Raw genomic sequence first — 20,857 nt, 5'->3', positions numbered from 1 at the left:
AGGATTTTGCGGGGCTCAGGGCAGCACAATTTCGCGGGGCCCCCCCTTTGACACGGTGCATGCGTGGGGCTTCTTGAAGCGCGGGGCCCGGTGCGGCCGCCCCACTCGCCCTGCCCTATAGCCGCCACTGGTACACAGTATTCAAGCTATGGGCATCCCATGGTTTCATATAGAGGCCATAAGCTAATCTCTGTCTTATTCTCCGTCCCTTAATGATTCACACCATTCGGTTTGCTTGTTTGACTGCCGCTGTGTGGACGTCTTCAGCCAGCTCTCTGTGATGACTCCAAGATCTCTCTCAAGCGGCTGTAGCTAAATTAGTCCTCATCATATTGCATAGTTGGGATTATTTTTTCCTATGTGCATTCCTTAGTATTGACCAACATTAAATTGCTGACCGCGCTCAACGGTGGCTGGGACGATTTTACCGTTTCCCCGGGGATCGATCCGCTGCTAGCTTGCTGCCAATCCCCACACGCTGGTGCGGCCCCGTTCACAGGCAGGTTTGGTGACCCATGTTAACCAGCGTGTAGTCCACTTAAAGTGGGCCGTGGTCAATTTTACAGCCTCTCTGAACTTGAATTGTCCTATCGTGTTGGGCCCAGATGTCTGAGCTGCGCCCTTTGTCACCCCCAGCCGCCGTCTCACCCGAAACAGCTACCGGGTTAGTCTGACACCCACGTGGCTCAGGCTAATCAAGTTCCCTTCCATTAGGTCTTTATTAAGTAAGTCCTAGAACAGCTGCTCCATAAGCTTGCCTGGAACCGATGTGTCGGGCATGTCTAGCATTGTGGAGTGGGCTACAGGAGGCTGACAGTTGCTTTCAGCCAGACTTCTTGGCTTGCCTCAGTGCTCCAAAACATTGAAAATCGAAGCCCTCGGCCTGCTCTTTGAAGACTCTTGGATGCCAGCTGTCCAGATCGGCTGATTTAACAGAGTCTGGAACGTTAGTAGCTGTCGTGCTAGTGGAATGGAAAAGAGGGCTAGCACCACCAGCTGCTGAGCCTGCTTCAGCTGCTTTTTTATCCCAGGTACAGAACAGAAATATGTATTACCTTGCCTCCTTATTAGTGATAATTCTTCCATTTCCATCTAGCAATGGTCTCATATCACTGGCACAGTTCTTTCTGTTCCCAAGAGACTTAAAATAATGCTTTGTCTAACTCTGGAGGCCATATATTTCTGCTCGTGTCCTTTGGCTTCCCTTATCCGTTTTCTACAATTCTTATTTTCCAATTTATCTGTGCTACTACCAGTTTCCTCTGACTTCCAATTTGTTATTTTCTATAGCTGCCTTCACTTCTCCTCTAACCTCAGCCAGTTTGTAACCTGAATGGTCTGCTGTTTTGGGACTCTAGTAAAATGTTCCCAGATCATTCCAATGTATCATTCTCATTTATGTGATTCATTTCTGATCTGTTGTGATTGCTTCCAGCTTTGCAAAATCAACCCTTTCCAAGCACTATGTCTGTGCATGACCGGTCGGGATTCAAGTCCCTGCTGGCACGTAAATCCACTCCAGTGGGTGAGGATGGGGGGCTGGGAGCCAGGGTTCTGTCTCCTGCTCTGGGGCGGATGCAAGAGGACAGGGTGCGTACAAGAGACAATACAATTTGAGGTTCATAACTACTCACCCCCATCCTTTCACACAAGACTCAGCCGTGAGACACCAGGGCGGGGATTTAAACCTCACCCCCTAGACGCCCCCCTCCCAGGAAGCCTGGCTCTCGGCCCTCCCCACTTGACCCCTCTCCCGGAGCCTGGGCGAGAACTCCAGAGTCCTGCACTTGTCACTTAAGGCCTGGGAGTGGAGTGAGGTGTACCAGTTAGAACTGGGAGCCAAGAGTCCAGAGTTCTACCCCCCTCCGAAGCTAGTGCCTCAGTTTCCCCACTGGGGCAGTGACATGCAAGAGGAGACAGACCCCTGCAGCAGGGGCAGGGTTAAACAAGAGGAAGCCTTTTTATTATTGCTCTTGGACTGCGCCGTTCCAGGGTGGGACCCCCGGCAGCTTCAGTTGGCAAAAATCTCCCCCATGGGGATCCAGATGTTCTTACACTGGGTGGCCTGGCAGAGAAACTCCTCACCTGCCCCCTGGGCCGGGTCCTCCCACTGCCGGGGGGTGCCGTGGCTCACCCAGGTCCGCTTCAGGTTCCCGGCCGAGGCCCATTCCACAAACTGGGAGCCCTGCTGAGGAGGAAGGGTTAAGAGGGGAAGCAGGGTGGGGGGGAGGGAGACCTCTCCCCTCCAGGGGGCGCTGGCTCCCACCCAGGGCAGGGGCTGGCAGGATCAGGGGAACGGTGGGGGTATCCCCACTCACCTGCGTGGTCCCAAAGTACCACATGGCCTGAACATCTTGGTGCTGGGCCAGCGTCCGGCTCAGATGGTCCCGATTCCCAGTCACAACATTCACCACCCCGCCGGGGACATCCGAGGTGTCAAAGATCTGCCGGGGGGGGAGCAGAAAGGGGGCCCATTACCAGCCAGAACTGGGCGAGGGATGGGGGGGGAAGAGTTAGGATGTCTGGGTTCTCTCCTTGGTGCTGGTGAGGGTGTCTAGTGGTTAGAGCAGGTGGGGCTGGGAGCCAGGACTCCCGGGTTCTCTCCTTGGTGGGGGGGGGGGGGGGGAGTGGGGTCTAGTGGTTAGAGCAGGCAGTGCTGGGAGCCAGGACTCGCGGGTTCTCTCCTTGGTGCGGAGGGGGGGGGGGAGTGGGGTCTAGTGGTTAGAGCAGGCGGCGCTGGGAGCCAGGACTCCTGGGTTCTCTCCTTGGGGGGGGGGGGGAGGGAGTGGGGTCTAGTGGTTAGAGCAGGCGGCGCTGGGAGCCAGGACTCCCCGGTTCTCTCCCTGGCACTAGGCACTGCTGGCTAGTGGTTAGAGCAGGGGAGGGGGCATAAAGGGCGGAGGCGAGAGACGTTTTCACACTGTGAGGCAGCTGAGCCAAAGGGAACAGGGCAGCCGGGCCAGTGTGGCCCCCATGGTCCGGCGCTAATTGTTCCTAACTCTTCGCCAGGGGAATGTAGTCAACGGGCTCCTTAACGAGGAGGCAAATGGAACCGCGCCCGTCAGTGCGCCTGGGCTTGGTGCTGTAACGTCGCTGCATTTGTGGGACGCCTTCCCCCTCTGCCCCTGTGTGCCTCAGTTTCCCCAGCCGCTCAGCCCCGCGGGTGCAAAAGTGTTAAAGCTGCTGCGTGCTGGAGACTGAACAACCCGCCCCACTGACAGCTGTGAGAACCACGCAGCACATTGTGAAATCCGGCTACCAGAGGGGATTTCACAGAACTGGTTGGCTGGAGAGCGGTGGCTGCTGGCTACAAGCCCAGCTCTGAAGTCAGCACTGCCAAACTGAGGGTGGCAAGGCATGGGGGGAGACCTGGGCGCGACCCACGGCCGTCCTACCCCCAGGAATGGCTCTGCAGGCAGCAGCACAGAAGGGAGGGAGGCAATTCCCCCCCCCCCGGCTCTCCTACAATAGCCCTGCCGCCCCCTCCTTTCGGGGTGGGGTCCCCCCTCCCGTGGCAGCCCTGACACTGTCGCTTTCCCGAATCCATCAAGGGCAAAATTGAGCAACCCGGGGCGAGGCAGAGCCACATCGGTGTGGAATTAACCACTGGCTCGTTCTGACAAGCCTTGAAACCCTCGCTCGCACGACCCAGCTGCTACGCACACGACTGCGTTCACCGTGCCAAACCGCCCCCCGACCGCCCTCCCCGTCTGCGGCTTCCCGGCACCGGGGCTAAGGGTCGACTGGCTGGTTGCCGGAGGGGGACGCCGGGGGACGTCAAAGCGGCAGGCCAGCGGGCGCCGGGCTGAGAACGCCCCCGGGCGCGGCGCGGCTTGATCCCCACCCGCAGGCTGCGACGTATGTGGGAAAAGCCACGGCCGGGGACAGAGCTATTCGTGCAGCCTCTTGGCAGCAGCCCCAGGGCTCGGAGCCAGCTGGGAGCCTTCCAGAGAGTCCGGCGAGCCGGCCGGGAGGCTGGAATATTTCCGAGCTCAGGGCGAGAGCTCGCTGCTCAGGCAGGCGGCTCTTCCCCCTAGCGACGCTCCGCTGCTCCGTCTCATGCCCAATGTACCCCTGGAGCAGGCTAGGGTTGCAGGTGTCCGGTGTTCACCGGTATTTTCGCCTCCTGTCCGGTAAAAAAATTCAGAGAATACCGGACACTCAGCACCCAGCCTCCCTCCCCCCACCTGAGCCCTCTCTGGCCCCCAGCACCCCCCCCCCCCCCCCGCTTACCTGGTTCTGCATAAAACGGGGGGGGGGGGGACGACCAATGAGAAGCCAGAGCTTTGGAACTCCGAGAGTGAGCGCTGCCTCCCCGGGGTCTTAGTGCTCAACCTCTCCCTTTTTTTTGTTTAAACTCAACTTTTGTCTCCCCCCCTTTTTTTCTCTTCAACAGAATTTTTTTCCCAGTGTTTTTTTTTTGGGGGGGGGGGGGGGGGGTGTGTCGGTATTTTTGTTTCAACCATCTAGCAACCCTACCGGGGCCACGTGGGGTATCTGGAGCGGTTCAAAGGGGGGTTACATGTGGGGGGGGGGGTTGCTGTAACAGGGCCCAGCCCAGAACTGGAGCCCCAGCGACTGGTGCCCTGGTGCCAGCTCTGGCGGCAAGGCCGGGTCTGGCCAGTGGGAGGCCAACGGGCTGCAGAGAGAGGCCCCGACCCTGCCCCATTGGGGGGACACAGGATGGCGGAGAGGGGAGGGGCTCACAACAGGAGACAGAGGCGGGGGAGGGGCTGCTGGGGGCTTGGCTGGAAGGGGGGCTGCTGGGCAGGGCAGACAGTCTGGACTGGGGGGGGGGAGAGGCCGTCAGGCCCGAGGGCTCCTGTGCTGGGTTCAAAGCGCCATAAACGCTCCCGGCTGGCTGGGAGTCGCTCCGGCTGGAGAACAGGGCTGGACCCACTCTCCGGGCGTGGGGCCTGGGGGCCCAGAGCGAGGGGCTGGGGGCTGAGAGAAGGGAGGTCCCCGGAGGTGGAAGGGCTGAACCCCTAAGAGTGGTGGGGTCCCCCCAGGACCTGTGCAGGCCAAATGTGGGTGCAACCGGTGAGCCGTTGGGGGGGGGGGAACATGCCTGCATGGGAGCTGAAGCGGGGAGGGGGACCTGTTGGGACTGGCAGAGCCTCGGCGACGGAGAACTGGGCAGAGCAGCGGGGTGGACAGGGACTCGGGGGCTGGAAACGCCCAACAGGGACTGTAGCTAGAGCAGGGGAGGGGGGTTCTCCCCACAGCTGGAGCTTCTCAGGCCCCGGTGGCTTCTTTTCCATCAGCCTCGTCTTCCAGAGGGCGGGGTGATCTGTGGGGAAACTGAGGCACAGGGGGAGGGGCTAGCCCCATGCGTCGCCAAGAGGAGATACCTGGCAGAGGTCCAGGGCGGGCAGTGGGTAGCGCGGGCTGGGGACCACCACCACGGCGTTGCCCCGGGCGACGGCGGGGGCAAGCAGGCTCAGGAAGCTAAGCAGGGGGCGCTCGTCCGGGCAGGTGACACCCACCACGCCCAGGGGCTGCCGGAGCTGCAGGGTGGTTCCGTGTAGGGGGGTCTCCTGCGGGGAGGGGGGGAGAAAGCAGGGGATGATTCCCCCACCTGGCCCCCCCCCATTCCTGACTTCAGGCCCCACTCCCTTCTGGGCCCGCCCCCTGACTCCGCCCCCTCCTGGGCCCGCCCCCTGACTCCGCCCCCTTTCCCCCCCAGCCATATTCCTGTCCCCCATACTCTGCCCCCTTCTGGGCCCGCCCCCCATTCCTCACCTCCCCAAACCCCACCTCCACCTCAGAACCTCCCCATCTTCGCCACTACACCCCCTCCCCTGAATCCTGCCCCCCCAGCTGCAGCTCACCCCTTCCCCCTTGTGGCACCTCTGGCCACCCCGTGTCATAGGGGGTGCTCTGGGCCGCCCCGCCCCCCCGGGCACTGCCCACCTGCACGGTGCCCCCGGATTTATCGCAATAGGCCGCCCAGTGGAAGAGGCGTTCCAGGCCTAGGTCCACCTCCTGCCGGGCCTCCTCGGGGGTGGCCCCTGTCAGCGCCCCCAGGCGCGCCGCCACCTCCTCCCGCCGCAGCTCCAGGTTCTCCGCCACGTAGTACAGCACCTGGGCCCGGGCGTGGCCCGTCCGCTTCGCCCACCTGCCAGGAGACAGCGAGCTGGGGAGAGAACCCAGAAGCCCCAGCCCCTGCCCTCTACCCATGGCCCAGGCCCCACGCCTGCACCATCCTCCTGGCCCCTCCCCACCAGACCCGAAGGGAAATCCCCGGTCTCAGGGGCCCTGCGGATTTGGGGGGCTGCTCAGAGGGTGTCGGAGTCGGGTGGGGGAAGGGAACATGTGGAGGTCAGAGCACGTGGAGTCGGTGGGGTTTGGCTCCCTGGGAGGGGAGCTGTAGTCCAGGAAGGACTATAGACTAGACTAGAGCAAGAAGTCCCTAAACTACAACTCCCATGATGCGCCACTGCCAAAGGTTCCCTAGACTGGGGCGGGGAGGCTGTGGAGAATTATGGCCTACAGTGCACAGCCTGTGGTGGAAAAGGCTGGAACTACAACTCCCATGAAGCACTGCAACATCTCAGAAAGAGGGGTAACTGTAGTGCATGATGGGAGATGCAGTGCACACAAGGAGCCCTAGAGGAACATGGGGCAAGTGAACCACAATTCCCAGGGTGCACCACAGCCGGGGGGAGGGGGGATGACTTTGAGTCTCCTCCATTCACCAACAGGGGAGACCTGTGGTGCATCATGGGAAACGTAGTTCCGCCACACAGCTCAGCCTATAGATGAATGGGACCATGATGCAACTAACACCTCTGTCCAAGAGGGGGAGATTGTGGTGCATTATGGGAAATGGGCTCCCATGATTTCCCCTCCCCTTGAGGTGAGACCATGGTGCATCATGGGAGATGTAGTCCAGACGAGGAACCTGGCCCCTAGGAGCATGGGGCACCATCTCCCATGAGGCCAGGGGCTCCCATAAGGCTGAGCAGTGCCAGCTCTGGATCTGAACTGTCCCCTTCTGGGTAGCGGGGGAGGGAAACCGTCCGGTCTGGGGGCAAAACCGCCCCAACTTTCCCCCAAAACAAGAAGAGCGACGTTGTCCCAGGCAAATTTAGGTCGGAACTATTTTCCCCCGTTGGGTCAGATCCCGGCCTGCGCCCAGCTCTCCAGGGACGTCTCGGCATCCGTCCCCCTCTCGGCTCCCCGAGCAGCAGCAACGCTCCCAGCCGGGCGGGTCTCAGCCACCTCACTCAAAGTCCAGCCACGATAAGCCAGCGGCTCGCCAGTGCTCTGGGGACAATGTGTGCTCGCGCTGCCGGGCAGCGATAAGAGGGGCGCGGCAGGGGAGCATGGGGCCAGAAAGGGGGTGACACTTTGCTCTGGCAACTCAGGGAGCTCCCGTCCCTGGAGAAACTGAGGCACGGAGTGTAAATAGTGAGTGGAGGTGCAAACCTAGGGAGAGAACCCAGACCCCCCCCCCTCTAACCACTAGACTCCCCTGCCCTGCCCCCAAGCCAGGGAGAGAACCCAGACCCCCCCTTCTCTAACCACTAGACTCCCCTGCCCTGCCCCCAAGCCAGGGAGAGAACCCAGACCCCCCCCTTCTCTAACCACTAGACTCCCCTGCCCTGCCCCCAAGCCAGGGAGAAAACCCAGACCCCCCTTTCTCTAACCACTAGACTCCCCTGCCCTGCCCCCAAGCCAGGGAGAAAACCCAGACCCCCCTTTCTCTAACCACTAGACTCCCCTGCCCTGCCCCCAAGCCAGGGAGAGAACCCAGACCCCCCCTTCTCTAACCACTAGACTCCCCTGCCCTGCCCCCAAGCCAGGGAGAGAACCCAGACCCCCCCTTCTCTAACCACTAGACTCCCCTGCCCTGCCCCCAAGCCAGGGAGAGAACCCAGACCCCCCCCTTCTCTAACCACTAGACTCCCCTGCCCTGCCCCCAAGCCAGGGAGAGAATCCAGACCCCCCCTTCTCTAACCACTAGACTCCCCTGCCCTGCCCCCAAGCCAGGGAGAGAACCCAGGCGTCTTGGGAGTTGCTGGCCGTCTCACCCTGGCGCGGCCTTATGAGCAGCCTCCACCGCGTTGCGGATGTCCTTGGCGGTGCCGGCCGCGACGTACGCCAGCACTTTGCCGGCGGGGTCGAGGACGGGAAGCGAGGCCATCCCCTCAGGGCGCTTCTGAGCCCCTCCGTAGTACAGCTTGTAGGTCCTGTCCACCCTGCAGGTACACGAGGGGCTCAGGGGACCCCGGGAACTTCACGCGCTTGGGGGAGTCCCCTGGGCCCCATCCCAGAAGGGCTGTGTCCCAGCGCCCGGCGAGGGGCACCCGGATACCCAGCCCCGCCGTGTCCCAGCGCCCGGCGAGGGGCACCCGGATACCCAGCCCCGCCGTGTCCCAGCCCCTGGCGAGGGGCACCCGGATACCCAGCCCCGCCGTGTCCCAGCGCCCGGCGAGGGGCACCCGGATACCCAGCCCCGCCGTGTCCCAGCGCCCGGCGAGGGGCACCCGGATACCCAGCCCCGCCGTGTCCCAGTGCCTGGCGAGGGGCACCCGGATACCCAGCCCCGCCGTGTCCCAGCCCCTGGCGAGGGGCACCCGGATACCCAGCCCCGCCGTGTCCCAGCGCCCGGCGAGGGGCACCCGGATACCCAGCCCCGCCGTGTCCCAGCCCCTGGCGAGGGGCACCCGGATACCCAGCCCCGCCGTGTCCCAGCGCCCGGCGAGGGGCACCCGGATACCCAGCCCCGCCGTGTCCCAGCGCCCGGCGAGGGGCACCCGGATACCCAGCCCCGCCGTGTCCCAGCGTCCGGCGAGGGGCACCCGGATACCCAGCCCCGCCGTGTCCCAGCGTCCGGCGAGGGGCACCCGGATACCCAGCCCCGCCGTGTCCCAGCGTCCGGCGAGGGGCACCCGGATACCCAGCCCCGCCGTGTCCCAGCGCCCGGCGAGGGGCACCCGGATACCCAGCCCCGCCGTGTCCCAGCGCCCGGCGAGGGGCACCCGGATACCCAGCCCCACCGTGTCCCAGCGCCCGGCGAGGGGCACCCGGATACCCAGCCCCGCCGTGTCCCAGCGCCTGGCGAGGGGCACCCGGATACCCAGCCCCGCCGTGTCCCAGCCCCTGGCGAGGGGCACCCGGATACCCAGCCCCACCGTGTCCCAGCCCCTGGCGAGGGGCACCCGGATACCCAGCCCCGCCGTGTCCCAGCCCCTGGCGAGGGGCACCCGGATACCCAGCCCCACCGTGTCCCAGCCCCTGGCGAGGGGCACCCGGATACCCAGCCCCGCCGTGTCCCAGCGTCCGGCGAGGGGCACCCGGATACCCAGCCCCGCCGTGTCCCAGTGCCTGGTGAGGGGCACCCGGATACCCAGCCCTGCCCCACCCCAGAGGGGCCGCGTCCCAGTGCCCGGCAAGGGGTCCCCAGATACTCCGCCCCGCCCCAGAGGGGCCGTGTCCCAGTGCCAGGCAAGGGGCACCCGGATACCCAGCCCCGCCCCACCCCAGAGCAGCCCTGTCCCGGTGCCCGGCAAGGGGGTCCCCAGATACCCAGCCCCGCCCCACCCCAGAGGGGCCGCGGCCCTACACTGAGGGGGCCCGTGAGGCGTTAGCACCTTGGCATGTTTTCCTCCCGTTCGGGCCCCGTGGGGCCGGGCAGGGGGGGCGGCTCGGCGCTGCAGGAAGCCGCGAAGGTTTTGTAGTCCAGCTCGGCAGGGCTGGGCTGGGCCCGGCTCTCCCAGCTCGGTCTCAGGTACTCGAACAAGCCCTGGAAGGAGGAGGCAGGACAAGTCAGGCCCAAGGGGCCCTGCACCCTTCTGCCTCAGTTTCCCCCTGCCCAGTCTCACTCACCTCCTTGCCCCCATCCCGGCTGCTCCCGCTCTCCTTGCTGCCCCCGAGGCCCGCGGCCGCGTCCACGAAGCTTTGCCCGTTGATCCAGACGGTGCCGACCTGCAGGCTGTGGTGAGACAGGGGTGACGGAGCCTTCCCCTGAGTGGGCTTCCCCCCTCTCTGCCCCACAGGGCCCTGGCAGAACTGGCCGCTTGCCTGTGCCCCCCCGGGGGTGTCTCTGAGCGACCGCAGCCGCCGCCCCGCTGTCCTGCTCCCGAGAGGCGACTGGCGGCGCCGCCAGCCTGGAAACGAAGCGTAGACCCCGGGGCTGGGGATGGACGGGCTGCCCCCCAGGATTCTCGGGGGGGCGTCTTTCCGGCCAGCCTGGCTGTTTCTCTAACCGAGCTCTGCCCCGGGCCCCGTCTCCAGCCAGCCAAGGGTTTCTCTCGCACGCTCTCACCGGCTGGGGGCAATAAACCAGCCCGCCCGGCTCCGGCTACTGCACTCGCGTTTCCAGCGGGGACGCCCAAGCTCCGGGCGAGGGCCGAGCGTGAATGAAAATGGGGGGGGGGGGAGGGAGGTGCTGGGTGCTCAAGCGTAATAAGCGGGGGAGGGAAGAGGGCAGAAACCTGAGCTGACTCCCAGCGGATGGGAGAGCAGATTCGGAGGGGGGTGGGGGGGTGAAGCGGGGGCCCGACTGCGGGCTCTGAACCGACCTTCGGGCCACCTCCATGGCCAGCGGCAGGTTTTCGGTCCACACGCTGGCTGCCAGCCCGGACGGGCGGTGGTTCCCCAGCGTCACGGCCTCCTTGGCGGTCCGGAAGGGCAGGACCACCAGCACCGGCCCAGGGACCTGCAGGGCAGGGCAAGACAAGTCTGAGTAGACAGCGGGTGCCAGCAGGCGGCAGGGAGGGGCCCGGTAGGACGTGCCGGGTGGCAGGGGCCCGGCAGGAGGTGGGGGGTCCCGGCAGGGCACATCGGGTGGCAGGGGCCCGGCAGGAGGTGGAAAGGTCCTGGCAGCAGGCAGGGAGGGTCCTGGCAGGGCGCGTAAGGTGGCAGGGGCCTGGCAGGGCACATCGAGTGGCAGGGGCTCGGCAGAAGGTGGAAAGGGCCAGGCAGCAGGCAGGGAGGGGCCCGGCAGGGCGTGCTGGGTGGCAGGGGTCCTGCGGGGGGGGTCCCGGCAGGAGGCAGGGGGGGCCCGGCAGAGCACGTCGAGTGGCAGGGGCCCGGCAGTAGGTGGAAAGGGCCAGGCAGGAGGCAGGGGGGGGCCCGGCAGGGCGTGCTGGGTGGCAGGGGCCCTGTGGGGGGGGGGGGTCCCGGCAGGGCCATCAGGAGGCAGGGGGGGCCCGGCAGGGCGTGCTGGGTGGCAGGGGCCCTGAGGGGGGGGGGTCCCAGCAGGGCCGTCAGGAGGCAGGGGGGGCCCGGCAGGGCGTGCTGGGTGGCAGGGGCCCTGAGGGGGGGGTCCCAGCAGGGCCGTCAGGAGGCAGGGGGGGCCTGGCAGAGCATGCTGCGTGGGAGGGGCCCTGCGGGGGGGGAGGGTCCTGGCAGGAGGCAGGGGGGGCCCGGCAGGGCACGTCGAGTGGCAGGGGCCCGGCAGTAGGTGGAAAGGGCCAGGCAGGAGGCAGGGGGGGGCCCGGCAGGGCGTGCTGGGTGGCAGGGGCCCTGTGGGGGGGGGGGGCCCGGCAGGGCCGTCAGGAGGCAGGGGGGGGCCCGGCAGGGCTGTCAGGAGGCAGGGGGGGCCCGGCAGGGCGTGCTGGGTGGCAGGGGCCCTGTGGGGGGGGGGTCCCGGCAGGGTTGTCAGGAGGCAGGGGGGGCCCGGCAGGGCGTGCTGGGTGGCAGGGGCCCTGTGGGGGGGGGGTCCCGGCAGGGCTGTCAGGAGGCAGGGGGGGCCCGGCAGGGCGTGCTGGGTGGCAGGGGCCCTGTGGGGGGGGGGTCCCGGCAGGGTTGTCAGGAGGCAGGGGGGGCCCGGCAGGGCGTGCTGGGTGGCAGGGGCCCTGTGGGGGGGGGGCCCGGCAGGGCCGTCAGGAGGCGGGGGGGCCGGCAGGGCGTGCTGGGTGGCAGGGGCCCTGTGGGGGGGGGGGCCCGGCAGGGCCGTCAGGAGGCAGGGGGGGGCCCGGCAGGGCTGTCAGGAGGCAGGGGGGGCCCGGCAGGGCGTGCTGGGTGGCAGGGGCCCTGTGGGGGGGGGGTCCCGGCAGGGCTGTCAGGAGGCAGGGGGGGCCCGGCAGGGCGGGCCGGGTGGCAGGGGCCCTGTGGGGGGGGGGGCCCGGCAGGGCCGTCAGGAGGCAGGGGGGGCCCGGCAGGGCGGGCCGGGTGGCAGGGGCCCTGTGGGGGGGGGGGGCCCGGCAGGGCCGTCAGGAGGCAGGGGGGGCCCGGCAGGGCGGGCCGGGTGGCAGGGGCACCATCCTGTGGTAAGCAAAGCCGTGGGGAAATCGCTGAAAAGGCAAAGAGCTGAAAAGTGGGAGGGAGCAAGCGGTTTCCCACGGGAAGCGACTGTCCAGGAAGGAGTCCTGCAGGAAGGGGGCGAGGGGTCAGGGGGCACCACCGGACGAGGCTCTGGGAGGCATGAACAGACACGAGGAGCCCTCCTCCCGCTCTGCTCGGCGCGGACGAGGCCTCCGGTGGAGGATTGTGTCCAGTTCTGGACACCACATTCCAGGGGAGAGGTGGAGAAAGTGGAGAGGGTCCAGAGAAGGGATGAGGGGCCTAGAGAACGGGAGCGAGGAGGGCAGACAGAGAACTGGGCTGGTTTAGTTTGGAAAGGAGCAGACCGGGAGGGGACACGAGAGCGGTTTTCGGGTACCTAAAAGGGTGCCACAAGGAGGGGGGGAAATTACTCTCCTTGACCACTGAGGACAGGACAAGGAGCAAGGGGCGTAAACTGCAGCAAGGAAGGTTGAGGCTGGACATTAGGAAAAGCTTCCTGCCCGTGCGGGTGGTTCAACACTGGAATAAGCTGCCAAGGGGGGTTGTGGAATCTCCAGCCCAGGAGATATCGGCGAGCAGGCGGGACGGACGCCTGTCCGGGATGGTCTAGAACAGGGCCGAGGAACCGTTTCTGGCGCGGGGGCCACTGACCTGCAGAATAATCAGTTGGGGGCCGTACGAAGTGAGAGAAAACCCCTCACTGACGTGACCCCCGAGAAAGACCCCTCGCACACCGGAGTCTGGGGGGGACCAGCCTCGGAGGCCGGATCCAATCGAGCCGAAGGCTACGTCCGGCTCCCGGGCCTGAGGTCCCCACCCCGGTGGAGAAGATGGTGCTTAGTCCTGTTCCTGAGGGCAGGGGACGGGACGGGACGGCCTCTCGGGGGCCCTCGGGTTCTAGGGGCGTCTGCCTCTACCTGCTCTTGGACACAGCGCGAGGAGGTGCTGACGCCGGTGATCAGGGTCGGAGGGTAGAACGGGCCCCGGGCCGGGAGCGCAGCCCACGCCTGGAAGATCTGGGAGTGGGGAGACAGCAGCACATGAGCCCAGAGACACGCCCCTCCCGAGCCGGGAGGGGACCCAGAAGTCCTGGCTTTGCCCCGGCCCTCCTGCTCTAACCACCACCCCCCACTCCCCTCCCACAGCCAGGGAGAAAACCCAGGAGTCCTGGCTTCCAGTCCCTGCTGGTCTAACCACTACCCCCCACTGCCCTCCCACAGCCAGGGAGAGAACCCAGGAGTCCTGGCTTCCAGCCCCTGCTGGTCTAACCACTACCCCCCACTCCCTTCCCACAGCCAGGGAGAGAACCCAGGAGTCCTGGCTCCCAGCCCCTGCTGGTCTAACCACCACCCCCCACTCCCCTCCCACAGCCAGGGAGAGAACCCAGGAGTCCTGGCTTCCAGTCCCTGCTGCTGCCCCCTAGACCCAGCCCCTCACCTCAGCCCCCTCTGCCCGGGCCTCCTCCACGTAGGCCTTTATGGCGGCTCGCTGGGCTTCGTCCGCCAGGGCTCCCCCGTCCATGGCCTTGTCCAGCGGGTCCCCCACACGCAGCTTCCCCAGCCTCAACTTCAGCCGCTGCAGCAGCGCCCCGGCCGCAGCCTCCTGCACCAGCAGCAGCGCCCCGGCAGCCTGGCGGGAAAGGGGGTCAGGGCAGATGGGGGGTGGGGGTGATGTCCCATGCAACGCAGGCTATGGGCTCCAGGGGGCGACAGAGTCACACTCCAGAGGAGCCCGTTCCCTGCCCTCACCCCTGAGCCAGCCAGACCCTGCCCTGGGGCCGGGTGGGAGCCGGCGCCCCCTAGAGGGGAAATTCCCCTGCCCCATTCCCAGCCCCTGCCCTGGGGCTGGCTGGGAGCCGGTGCCCCCTAGAGGGGAAATTCCCCTGCCCCATTCCCAGCCCCTGCCCTGGGGCTGGCTGGGAGCCGGCGCCCCCTAGAGAGGAAATTCCCCTGCCCCATTCCCAGCCCCTGCCCTGGGGCTGGCTGGGAGCCGGTGCCCCCTAGAGGGGACAGGCCCCTGCCCCCCGAACCAGCCCGGCCCTGCATGGGAGCCCATGGGGCGGGCCGCGCTCCCGCCTCACCTGGCCCCGCTGGCAGCTCACGGTGTTGCTCAGCCCCACGGCGGCCCCGTCCAGGTCGGCCGAGTCGAAGACGATGCTCAGGGTGTCTCCGCCCAGGTGCAGCGAGAGCCTGGTGCCCGTGCCGGCCGTGGCGCGGCGCAGCGCCCGCCCCACCTGGGGGGAGAGGGAGAGGTGGGCAATGGGGCCGGGGCAGCTCCCCAGCCCCTGCTGGCCACAGCAGCCTCCTCCCCCTGCGCCTCAGGACCCTCCAAGTCACAGCCGCTCCCTCCTTCCCCCCAGAGCTCTCCCAGCCTATGGCTGCTCTGCCCCCAAAATATCAGCTCCCCCCCACTCCCCACAGATCAGGCAAACACCCCTTCCTCGCTGCCGGGCAGCACCTACCTCCACAGAGCTGGCCACAGCCACCGCAGCCACCCTGGGGTGGGCAGCCAGCTCCCCGGCCAGCGCCTCCTCCCCCGTCAGCACGTTCAGCACCCCGGCGGGCAGCCCAGCCTGGGCCCCCAGCTCGGCCAGCAGCAGGGCAGAGAGCCGGGCGTGGGGGGGTGGGAGGAGAATCACCGTGTTCCCTGTGGGGAGAAATGGGGGTCAAGAGGGGGATGCCTCAGAGGGGAGGGGCAGGGGGCTCAGAGCCCACAGAGGCTCCACATATGTGGGTGCAGGGGGCCCAGAGAAGCGGCCCCCGCCCTCGCTTTATGAAAATCAGCTTATGAATATGCATAACTTGAAGATGCTTTATGCAAAATGCATCCCGTACCAGGTCCAGTGCCGTTACAATCTGCTGAGTGGGCACATCCCATTTCTGGGCCTGGGTCGTTCTTGTCATGGAGTGAGACACAGGAGGTGTGACTCCGGTTTGAATTCTGATTGTGCGCATGAGGGAACCTTTAGGAACTTAATGGCTCCGGACTCAAACCAAAGACCCGTGAATGGTCCTGTTTGCTCTGTGAGCCCCCACTGTGATTGTTCCTGGAGAGACACATGACGAAGCCACCTGGGGCTAGAATCCATCTTGAATCTGGTATTTTTCCATGGGGGAGGGGGGATTAAGGAAAGGGTTCCCGCCCTGGGGGAAAGTCTATCGAAAGGAACAGAAACAATCCGGTCTTTGTCTTCCGCTGGCCTTTGAAACTGCCACACCTACCCCAAGAAACCCCACGTGAAGGACTGGAAAGAACTCTTGAAAAAGCTGCACAGTCAGGCCCGAGTAAAGATCAACTCCGGCTGGAAGCATTTTGCCCCAGATAAGAACAGCTGTCGAGGGTAAAAATTTGTACCTAACAAGTTTCATGGCCCAAATTCACTGGCCAGTCTTGTGTATTTTCCCTTGGTAACTTACACTGATCGGCTGTCGCTTGCAATCAGGTAGACCCTGCTTTCATACTTCATGAAAACACTTGTGTGTGCAAAAGCGTCGAGTCCTGTGGCACCGTATAGACTAACTGAAGTGTAGGAGCATAAGCTTCCGTGGGCAAAGACCCACTTCGTCAGATGCCCACGAAAGCGTATGCTCCTACACTGCAGTTGGTCTATAAGGTGCCACAGGACTCCTCGCTGCTTTTGCAGATTCAGACTAACACGGTGACCCCTCTGATACTTTTGTGTGTGTTCATGCCCAGTATAAATAACTGTTAACCAGGGGAGCAACCAGTGTGCATATCTCTCTTCCCTTGATAAAAGGGGGCAGAGCTTATGAGCTTGCTCGGGGGAAAAGTTTTACGCAGAGTAAGAAGGGTTTATTTGGGGGTTCAGTCCCTTTTAGGGGGTTGGTTTCTTGGGTGCAGCCACTTTATAGCTGAGTCCTCCTAGGGATGAGCTGTGTGGCTCTTCTGGGGGCTGTTACCTCAACTCTGTGCCTTGACCAGGGGGAAATCAGAGAGAGGAGGGGGTCTCAGAGGGGACCACATGGGGCAGGTGCAGGGGGCTCCCACATAGGGGACACAGGGGGCCCCAAAGAGGGGGACAATCACGAGTCCCTTGCCTTAGAAGGGGCCAAGTAGGAAGCTTGGGAGAGATACAGAAGCTGGGGGGGGGGGGGGGATTCAGAAGCACGAGACTCTCCCAAGGGGAACAGTTGAGACAGACACGTGGAGGCTGGGGGGGTGAGGCTCCCCCACACTTACCCATAGCCAGAGCTGGGCAGATTTTCCAGGCCAGCAGCAGCAAGGGGGAATTCCAGGTAACCACACAAGCGACCACACCTGGGGAAGAGACAGAGGTCACCTGGGGTCCCCAGCTCTGGGATGGCAGTGGGGTCTAGTGGTTAGAGGTGGGGCGGGTGAGGGGGGGAGCCAGGAGTCCTGGGTTCTTTCCCAGGCTCTGAGATGGGAACAGTCTGGGGGTGGGTTTGCTGAAAGTCGGGGGAGAGCAGTCAAGTAGAGGAGTGGGCTCTGCTGCTCAGCCCCCACGTTGTGCCTTAGTTTCCCCCATGCCAAGGAGGCGGATGAGCCCAGCTCGGGCTGGGGGATGCAGTCCCTGCTCTCGGGGCGCGATACTCACCCAGGGATTTCCAGTCCCGCAGCTCAGTACCCATGAGCTGGGCCCAGCCAGCGTGATGGTAGAAATGTCGGATGACCAGGGGCAGGTCCCGGGCCCGGGCCTCCCCAATGGGCTTCCCAGTCTCCAGGCTCTCCAGGAGCGCGAGCAGGTGCTGGTGCTTTTGGATGGTGCGGGCCATGCTGGCGGGAGGGGAGGAAAGGAGGGGGTCAGGCCGGGGCTCGCACGCCCTACCCTGCAGTGCAGGCTGCGGCCAGCAGGTGGCGCCGGTGATGCGCTGCACATCCCAAGCAGCAGGGGGAGCCTGGCAGTGCCAGGCGGGCTGCAGCCACTAGGGGGCGTGGTGGCCAAGCACCCAAAGCGGCTGCGTTTCTTCCGCCCCCTGGTGGCCAGCGCTCACTTGTGCAGGTGCCGGGCCCGGGCATGGCATGGCAGGCGGCTCCAGGGTTCAAAGGCTCTCGCGGCGGCTTGGACGGTGGCCTCCACGTCCTCCGGCTCCCCCTGCAGGCTGGAGGCCAGCAGCTCACCTGGGGTGGGGACAGGGGTTAGCGCAAGGAGGCCGGCTGGCTGCACCCCCCCACCCCGACTTACCCAAACTCCTCCCGCCCCGTGGAGGGATCTTCCGGCTTCCCCCTCCTAGCTGCTCGGAACTGAGCTAAGAAGCAGCAACTCGGTTCATAGATGGGATAGGAGCTAGCACCCCCGGAGGGGACAGGCCCCTGCCCCATTCCCTGCCCCCCTGACCCTGTCCTGGGGCCAGGTGGGAGCCGGTGCCCCCTGGAGGGGAGAGGCCCCTGCCCCATTCCCCACCCCCAAGATCTAAGGTCCCTCTGTGGAGCCCGCATGGGGGCTGGACTTGTACCTGTGGCTGGGTTGGTGCAGCTGGCAGCTTCTCGGCCTTCCGGCTTCACCCACTTGCCGTCCATGAAATGCCCAAAGCTTCGCCCGTGAGTCTCCAGCCAGGCCTGCGGGGGGGGGGGGGGGGGAGGGAGGAGAATACACCTGGTACCAGCCAGTCATTGACTTGGCGATACACCGCACAGCCAACAGGGAGCAACTGGCCCCACCAGGCCCTAGAGGCTCTGACTCACGGCCCAGCTGTGGTCTGAGCACACCCCACACCGGCCCGCGCACGGCTGCTGGCAGGCGAGTCCCTGCAGCACCGGGGGTGGGGGGTGTCCGCACCCCTCTCCCTAGCCCAGACCCTCCCCTGCCCTTTTCCCAAGCCCCGTCCCCACAGGGATTACCGGGGGGCCTGGCGCAGTGTAAGCAGAGTGCCCAGGCTGGCATGGGACAGCATCAAAGCAGAGCTGGCTGCTGCAGCCACGGTGAGCACAGCAGGTGGGGAGAACCCAGGGGAGTCCTGCCCCCTGCCCCAGCCCACCCAGGCCCTCAATATGGGGGAAAATCTCAGGAGGGGGTCACTGTGTTAAGTCTGTAACTTTAAAAACACCAAGCAGTCCCGTGGCCCCTTCGAGACTAAGAAATATGATCATGAGCTTTCGGGGGTTAAACCCACTTCCTCAGATGGGCTGGAGTGGAAATAAGAGAATCCAGAGCGTATGTAACAGCAAAAGCGGGTTACCTATCACTTGTAGGACCCATGTTAATGACACTAATGGAGTCAGGCTGGCTATGTCCCATTCGTGTAAACATGAATTTCAAAGGCAGGAGAAATTGCCTTTGTAACGCATTAGCTAGTTAATAGCTTTATTCAAGTTCAGGTTGATAGTGTCTAATTTGTCAATGAATTCTAGTTCGGCCGCCTTCCATAGAAAGCTGCCGCGGGCTCCCCACAAAATGCAGGGGCCCCGGTGACCACCCTGAACCATTCTATAGGTGGGATGGCTCTAGACACACCTCCTCCAAGCCACAGGGCCATGCCGGCAGTGATGCAGAGCTAGGAGACAGATGCTGCGCTGCTGGTGGTGCTGAGGGGCCCCCCGGGGTGTTTTAAATAGCCCAGGCAGGTGGGGCCGGGAGACTCAGAAGCGTCCTACTCCCCATAGCTGCTTCCAGAGGGGGGTGCCCCCTAGGAGGGTGTCAGGACTGGACTGGACCAAAGGAAATTAAGTTTGAGACTCCTGCTCTAGTGGCCAGGAGCAGAATGTGGCCATGACGAGTCCTAAGCCCTATACTGTAAAAGGGATTCTCCACAGACTAGGATGTGGTAAGCAAGGAGTCCTGCAGTGGCGGGGGCAGAGGCTGTTCCAAGCAGGATTGCTCCTCAGCATAACAGACGTACTCCCGCGAGCAAAACACTCAGGCTACGTCTAGACTGGCATGATTTTCCGCAAATGCTTTTAACAGAAAAGTTTTCCGTTAAAAGCATTTGCAGAAAAGAGCGTCTAGATTGGCACGGATGCTTTTCCTCAAAAGCACTTTTGCGCAAAAGCATTTGTGGCCAATCTAGACACGTTTTTGCGCACAAAAGCCCCGATCCTTTTGCGCAAAACAAATCTGAGCTGTCTACACTGGCCCTTTTGCGCAAAAGGACTTTTGCCCGAACGGGAGCGGCATAGTATTTCCGCAAGAAGCACTGATTTCTTACATGAGATCGTCAGTGTTCTTGCGGAAATTCAAGCGGCCAGTGTAGACAGCTGGCAAGTATTTCCGCAAAAGCAGCCGCTTTAGCGGAAAAACTTGCCAGTCTGGACACAGCCTCAGTGTTTCATTAAACACGGGGGGAAATTGAGGTACAGGAAGATGGAATGGACCTACCCTAGGGCACACAGCCAGAGGGTCAGAAGGTGAGAATCCGGGCTCCCAGCCCCCCACAGCTGTAACCACTAGATCACACTCGGCTCCCAGAAGCAGGGAAAGAACCCAGGGTTCTGGGTTGTCAATCGATGGACCCCAGTTCTTCGCAAGCCTATTGTGCGGTGTTTTAACGGGTGTGTGTGTGGGGGGGGGGTGTTTTCAGTACTGGAAATTAGGACTCTTGGGTTCCGCCCCCAGCTCTGGGAGGGCCTAGTGGTTAGAGTGGGGGAAAGGGGGGCTAGGAGCCCAGACTCCTGGGTTCTATTTCCAGTCATGAGAGGGGAGCAGGGTCCAGGTGGGAGGTGACCGGGGAACAGGACCCCAAAGTTCTATTCCTGTACAGCCCCCACCCCCCAGGGGAAGAGCTCTGCATTCGGGGTGCGGTGTCAGCACAGCAGAGCCACAGAGCTGGGTCTGCAATGGAAAAACCCAGGTGGGACAGGCCCCAGGCCCGGCCCTCAGCGCAATGCAGGCATCCTCCCATCCCGGCCACCCTGCTCCAGTGCTGGCTCAGTTCTACCAAGGTCAGGGCTGCGGGTGGGGGCAGGGAAGGGGAAGTGTACTTTCCGCTGCCTCTGCAATTCTGCCCTTGGCCTAGGGCCAAGCAGGCCCTGTCGTCTGAATCCCCACAGCCCCCTAGGAGCCAGCGGGGCTGCCACTGCCCATGGCAGGCACGGGGAAACCGAGGCATGGGACTAATGAGTCACTGCAGGGCTACCACGGCCAAGGCATGCATGGGGAAACTGAGGCATGAAACCCCTGAAGCGCCAGCAGAGCTGCCACCGCCCAAGGCATGCACGGGGAAACTGAGGACTAGAGCCCCTGAGGAGCTAGCAGAGCTGCCACCGCCCAAGGCATGAATGGGGAAACTGAGGACTAGAGCCCCTGAGGAGCTAGCAGAGCTGCCACCGCCCAAGGCATGAATGGGGAAACTGAGGCACAGATTTTTTTGAGGGGTGGGGATTCAGGTAAGTTAATGCATCGTGAAGTAAAGCTGGGGATAGAGCCCGGAGTCCCCCCCCGCCTCTAACCACTAGACCCCCCTCCCCCCCGGAGAGAACCCTGGGGGGAAGGGAGTGGGGGGGGGGGGCCTTACCTGGGCAGGCCCCGCCCCCTCTGGGGCAGGCCCGTACTCCATGGAGCTGTAGATGCCCCACACAGAGGGGCGCCCCCCCGCCGCCCCAGCCATCGACTCCCCGGCGGACTCTGCCCCCAGCCCGCCCAGCCCACGGGAGGGACCCAGCGCCACTTCCGGCCTCCGGGCACCATAGAGACTAGGGTTTCAGG

At 64.4% G+C, this 20,857-nt stretch overlaps 1 protein-coding gene across 2 annotated transcripts; it reads right to left on the bottom strand.

The window, feature by feature from the left end:
• Positions 1-1,941: 1,941 nt before the first annotated feature.
• On the bottom strand, positions 1,942-20,824 carry ALDH16A1 (aldehyde dehydrogenase 16 family member A1). Of its 2 annotated transcripts, none has more exons than XM_075917507.1 (17): positions 20,667-20,824; positions 17,673-17,775; positions 17,211-17,337; positions 16,814-16,992; positions 16,438-16,515; positions 14,699-14,883; positions 14,318-14,470; positions 13,675-13,866; positions 13,155-13,253; positions 10,530-10,666; positions 9,835-9,940; positions 9,600-9,751; positions 8,037-8,204; positions 5,914-6,118; positions 5,352-5,537; positions 2,319-2,444; positions 1,942-2,188 (listed from the first exon to the last, which is right to left on the bottom strand). In XM_075917507.1, the coding sequence occupies exons 1-17, from the start codon at positions 20,757-20,759 to the stop codon at positions 2,012-2,014; spliced, it is 2,466 nt and encodes an 821-aa protein (XP_075773622.1). In that variant the 5' UTR covers positions 20,760-20,824; the 3' UTR covers positions 1,942-2,011. The 2 variants fall into 2 exon arrangements, with proteins under 2 accessions (XP_075773622.1, XP_075773623.1); XM_075917508.1 differs by having other exon boundaries at positions 1,942-2,185.
• Positions 20,825-20,857: the final 33 nt, after the last annotated feature.

Source organism: Pelodiscus sinensis, unplaced genomic scaffold, assembly GCF_049634645.1.
Source record: "Pelodiscus sinensis isolate JC-2024 unplaced genomic scaffold, ASM4963464v1 ctg144, whole genome shotgun sequence".
In the NCBI taxonomy this organism is placed as follows: domain Eukaryota; kingdom Metazoa; phylum Chordata; order Testudines; family Trionychidae; genus Pelodiscus; species Pelodiscus sinensis.
Note: the sequence above shows the minus strand (reverse complement) of the source record. Positions and strands in the feature narration are given on the sequence as shown.

What these genes read in the sequence shown, in the direction of transcription:
- ALDH16A1 (XM_075917507.1), bottom strand. Translation starts at nt 20,759, where the DNA reads ATGGCTGGGGCGGCGGGGGGGCGCCCCTCTGTGTGGGGCATCTACAGC. An exon ending in CGGGCCCGGCACCTGCACAA is followed by an intron (nt 16,993 to 17,210) that starts GTGAGCGCTGGC and finishes CCCTCCCGCCAG; the next exon opens with CATGGCCCGCACCATCCAAA. An exon ending in TGAGCTGCCAGCGGGGCCAG is followed by an intron (nt 13,867 to 14,317) that starts GTGAGGCGGGAG and finishes CTTTCCCGCCAG; the next exon opens with GCTGCCGGGGCGCTGCTGCT.